This window comes from Cryptomeria japonica, chromosome 5, assembly GCF_030272615.1.
Source record: "Cryptomeria japonica chromosome 5, Sugi_1.0, whole genome shotgun sequence".
In the NCBI taxonomy this organism is placed as follows: domain Eukaryota; kingdom Viridiplantae; phylum Streptophyta; class Pinopsida; order Cupressales; family Cupressaceae; genus Cryptomeria; species Cryptomeria japonica.
Genome location: NC_081409.1, coordinates 154,804,640 through 154,810,270, shown reverse-complemented (window position 1 = coordinate 154,810,270; position 5,631 = coordinate 154,804,640). Strand labels below are relative to the sequence as shown.

The 5,631-nt window shown below is 28.0% G+C and overlaps 1 protein-coding gene across 1 annotated transcript; it reads right to left on the bottom strand.

Moving 5' to 3' along the window:
* Positions 1 to 1,003: 1,003 nt before the first annotated feature.
* On the bottom strand, positions 1,004 to 4,407 carry LOC131067592 (alpha-humulene synthase-like). Its single transcript, XM_058002665.2, has 9 exons — positions 4,309 to 4,407; positions 4,049 to 4,230; positions 3,756 to 3,871; positions 3,388 to 3,632; positions 3,158 to 3,249; positions 2,983 to 3,072; positions 2,353 to 2,710; positions 1,397 to 1,648; positions 1,004 to 1,300 (listed from the first exon to the last, which is right to left on the bottom strand). Exons 1-9 carry the CDS (start codon positions 4,405 to 4,407, stop codon positions 1,004 to 1,006), a joined length of 1,731 nt encoding a protein of 576 aa, XP_057858648.2.
* Positions 4,408 to 5,631: the final 1,224 nt, after the last annotated feature.

Genomic DNA, 5,631 nt, shown 5'->3' with positions numbered 1-5,631 from the left:
CATGAAACCCAAATCAATAGTTTTTTCATAAATAAATAATGTACGATAAATAAATTAAAGGTGGATACTAAGTATCAAAATATATAAAGAGTACAACATGTTTCAATTATATTATAATTATGAAAGAAAAATTAAAATGACAAACACTAATCAAATAATTTTCTTAAATAATCAAATTTGAATAAAGGTTAGATACATAAAACACTTATTTAATATATAAAACTTAAAAAACATATAACATGTGAGAGAAAGTTGCAATTCAATCTAAGCATAGATGAATTGTAGTAACAAAGAAATTACTACAATAGAGTAAAACTTTAAGTATCATCTAAGTTTGTGGCTTACTAGAATTCCAGAGTAAAGAAAGCATTTTTTTTTTTATATATAAAGAGTACAACATGTTTCAATTATATTATAATTATGAAAGAAAAATTAAAATGACAAACACTAATCAAATAATTTTCTTAAATAATCAAATTTGAATAAAGGTTAGATACATAAAACACTTATTTAATATATAAAACTTAAAAAACATATAACATGTGAGAGAAAGTTGCAATTCAATCTAAGCATAGATGAATTGTAGTAACAAAGAAATTATTACAATAGAGTAAAACTTTAAGTATCATCTAAGTTTGTGGCTTACTAGAATTCCAGAGTAAAGAAAGCATTTTTTTTTATATATAAAGAGTACAACATGTTTCAATTATATTATAATTATGAAAGAAAAATTAAAATGACAAACACTAATCAAATAATTTTCTTAAATAATCAAATTTGAATAAAGGTTAGATACATAAAACACTTATTTAATATATAAAACTTAAAAAACATATAACATGTGAGAGAAAGTTGCAATTCAATCTAAGCATAGATGAATTGTAGTAACAAAGAAATTATTACAATAGAGTAAAACTTTAAGTATCATCTAAGTTTGTGGCTTACTAGAATTCCAGAGTAAAGAAAGCATTTTATTTTTAGATGATGAAAAATGCTTTCTTTCTTATACTTCTATTGGATCAACAAAAACTTTAAATATTTGACTCTTGATCTCCTTCTGACAATATGTAAAGCCATCTCCAAATATATAGAAAAATTGTACTCCTCTAGTACTATTGACACATATCTTCTCCCAATCAAACATAACATTGTCCGGTTTCAAAAATTCCCTTGTCAATTCCTTCAATGATTCATTATTGAGTTTCATGATATGATTTAATGCCTCTCCTTCTGAACAATTAAGATGATCACCCATGTAACAAGAAATAGCTGAGGCGGTCTTTCCATGGAGTTTCTCATCCTACATTAACATTGTAATTATGTTAATATTAAAATGTATCATAACATAAATGTGTCTATATTTAATGTCTATGAAAAGGGGGGAAAGAATGAAAACCTCAAAATCATGTATATCATCAATTAATCGCATGCACACTCGCATGAGTTGGTAGAATCTGGATCTATCAAGGTATATCTTCTCAATATCATCATCACATAAAATACGTGATGCTAATAAGGTGGTATGTAACAATATTGGTCCAAATGCTACACTTAATTCAGCAAATTTCATGTACTCATTAAAGGTTGGAAAATACCCATTTATTTTCCATCGTGCTTGCTCAAAACAAGCTTCTCCATAATCTACCCACTAAAACACAATACAATATAGACATGTTAGAACTATTTTATTATTTCATTCCATGATCTATATAATTAGTTCTATTTTTAAATATGATCAAAATAAATTTTGGCATGGATTTGAAGCATTAAAATTAATATTTATTTTTTTGTCATTATCGTCCAGAATCTATGTACAAGGTTGGGCCTAAAAATAATAAAAAATTATTTTGTTTTTGTAATAATATATTACTTTTAAAAACAAACCTCAATAATTTTTAATGATGTGTTGAAACATATATTACAACATGTTAAATATAAGTTGGTTTGTTGTTACTTCTTTGGGATACTATATGGTTAACACATTAGCAATTCTAATACAATGTTCAATATAATTAAGTATTTTTATTTTGGTTCTCTATTTACTCATATTAGTCTCCATCAGTCATCTAAATTAAGGAGTGTCTTAACTCTATTAAAAATCATCATAATAATAAGAGTTAGGAAATATCCACTACTTAGTACTCAACCCTTAATTTTTTTTTATTAGTTTCATAAGGTTCCCTTTGTATAAAATCTAATTATTTGTAAAATTTTATAGAAACTATGTTGAATGGCTCTAAATTATCAATACTTTGTTATCAAATCTAGTATTTTGTTTGATATTTACTTTTCTATATATTCACATATTATGTTATAAAGCACATTAAAAGGGTCTCGAAGAAGTATACATACTGCTTTTGTAACGAAAGGCATCATGTCACGGCCTTGCTTTTCAGTAGCATCACTTGCCAATTCAAGAACTGTTTTGAAAACAAATTCAATACATGTCTTGAGGTTGCTTGGAATGTCTTTTATGATAGAAACATCCCAACCTTGAGCGATGGCCTCTGTAATACATTTGAGTTGCTCAAGTGTTGCATAATCATCGAAAATGTCATCCATGATTGTGATGATGCTTGTGGCTTTTGCCATAACAAGTCTACTACTAGAAAGCTCCACTTCATCCGCTGAACTAACTGCCCAAAAGAGATATTCAATTGATCGCTCCCTTATTGCAACTAGCTTGGAGATGCCAGAATCCACCCACCAACTGTCACGCAAATTAAAATTTATAAGAAAAGATTGAAAATCAAAATAAATTTCAAATAATATAAATTTTATTATGTGATAACTTGTCAAGATCCAATTGCATATTATAATGTCAGTTTTCATCAAATCAATCCGTATATAAGATAAATGAATAAAATTGACCGCAAATTTGTATAATTAAGTTTCTATTATTCATTGGGATTCTTTCCATATTGTGTTGATTAAGTGGTGGTATTGTTGTTGGAGTATATATTTGTTTATTTGAGTTATTACCTTGAAATTTTTTTCATCTCCAACTTGTACTGAAATTGTAGTACATTGAAATCCAATTTCGCAAGCTCTAAAATCCTTTTATCTTTCAACCTAAAGAAAACACAACAAAACCTTAAAGTTAATTTCTAAAAAGATTTAAAGTATCTTTGATACAACAATAATATTTTATTTCTACCTTTGATTATCCAGCTCATAGATTTCTATGAAATTCCATGCCTCCCATCTAGTAAAGGTACGAGGCCATTCATATACAAGGGCATATTCCACCTACAAAATAATAAACAATTGTTTTTAAAAAAAATTAATCTTAAAATGCTTATTGCAGTTTGTCTTTCTCCACTTTGGATCTTGTTGACTATTTAAAATATATGCTAAAATAATTTTATATTAGAAAGAAATTATTACCTCTTTCAGAGAACTTTTCTTATATGTATCTCCAGAATTTTCTAATAACCTTTTAAGATATTCAGTGCTAAACACTTTAGCCTCTTCCATAAGAACTTCTCCAGAATACGCCACACTCGAAACTCTTAAAAGATTGAGCATGCTTCTCATCAGATGCTCTTCCCTAGTATTTTTCCCACCCTCATCATTGTTTACTCCGCAGATAATGAAGTGCCCATTACTGTCCTTGAAATTCTTCAACGCATCTTCTCACCATACATCACATAAAAATAAAAAGTTAATTGTTTCCAAATATGAAAAAAAAAGGTGTGTATTGAGTTATTGTATGGAAAGAAAAGGTGCGTATTGAGTTATCGTTTGTTAGCTACCTGCAGAGACATGATAACGACGGAGTCGAAGAAGTCTGAGTCCTAAAGCTGTAGCATTCAAATTCGTTCTACCACTTTCACATCCTAATCCTATCCCCACACTTCCATCCCAAACTCTGTACCAATAAATCAATTTTTCTACTTAATTTTAAGCTTCGATAGTCTATTGTAAATAAAAAAAATATTTCAAATAAATATAAATAACAATATAATGGCTCGGACTTCTCCCAATTTTATCTAATCAGAACAAATTACAATCTAAATTAACAATTGTTAAAAGAGATTTAACAGACCGGAAAACATAATCAAGAGCTTCTGTTATCTCAGCCTGAAAATACCGATCTATTCCGAGGCATTGCAGTGCGTCAACCATCTCAAGCCGTTCAATTAGATCGTTATCTCCACTTTGCAGTTCTCTTAACAACATTTTCACTTCATTCACCAGTGTTTCCACACGTTCGCGGTATTCAGATCCCTGAAAAATGCACAATCAGCAAAGAAGAATAATACCAGAAGAAAATATTTGGAAGAGAATAAAAAATAAGCTATTTACGGCGTATGGTGTTTGGATAGATTGCACAAAAGCATCATTCCAGTGATTGAAAGCATTAGATGGTATGAAAGAAATGTGTTCTCCCTTCAAATTAGACATTGCAGAAGAAATGTCTACTCCAAAATATGACAGATATTTTTTATGTTCAGTGCTTGTGCTTCACTGCTATTTATAGTGCTTTTTAGACGCTTTGCATGTTATTTGTCATCTTCAGTCCCAAACAAAGCAATTTTGGTGTTCAATGAATGTGATCTTTGAATTTTTGGACATATCCAGACTTTATGGATGTGTCAATGTTTTTTTATTTTTTTTATATTTTTCCCGAATTTAATTTTCAATAACGTATTCTGTGAATTTTTGGTCATTTCTGGGGTCCAAATTTTATGGATGTGTCAATTTTGTGTAAATTTTTCTGTCTTATTATTTTAATGTGTCAATTTTTTCTTTATTGAGTTGTCGTTCTCTAAGTCAATGCATGCTCATTATATGGATATTAATTTTTTTTTATGTGTCGATTTTTCTTTTGTTGAGTTGTTTTATATATTTTACAAATTAATTTGTTCATTAAGTCAATATTGCGTGCCCATTATATGGATGTGTCAATTTTTCTTTGTGTTAATTTTTTTTTATGTGTCAATTTTTCTTTTGTTGAGTTGTCTTATATATTTTACAAATGTAATTTGTTCTCTATGTCAATGCATGCCCATTATATGGATGTGTCAATTTTTCTTTGTGTTAATTTTTTTTATGTGTCAATTTTTCTTTTGTTGAGTAGTCTTATATATTTTACAAATGTAATTTGTTCTCTATGTCAATGCATGCCCATTATATGGATGTGTCAATTTTTCTTTGTGTTAATTTTTTTTTTATTTCTCAATTTTTTTTTTGTTGAGTTGCCTTATATATTTTACAAATGTAATTTGTTCTCTATATTAATGTGTGTGCCCATTATATGGATGTGTCATTTTTTTCTTTTTTAGCTTGTCTTATATTTTTCACAAATGTAATTTTCTTGTGAGTAATTCTAAACACTTTTTTAATGAAGCATTTTTTTTTAAAAGAAGGGTAAATGCTTTGATCCGAAGCTATGAACTAGTGAAGCCACAAATTCAACAATATCACTCGAGTCTTGATGACAAAAATAAAACCGCAACAACTTAACCATCATAACATGCCAATGCGGAAAATCTATTGTAATGAAACATTTATACAAGTAAAAAAATAATATTTTATTTTCAATTATATATATATTTTTTTTTGATAAAAGTGGATAGATCCATTGAACTATATTAAATTTTAAAAGTTTTTTTACAGTGTCTGGTT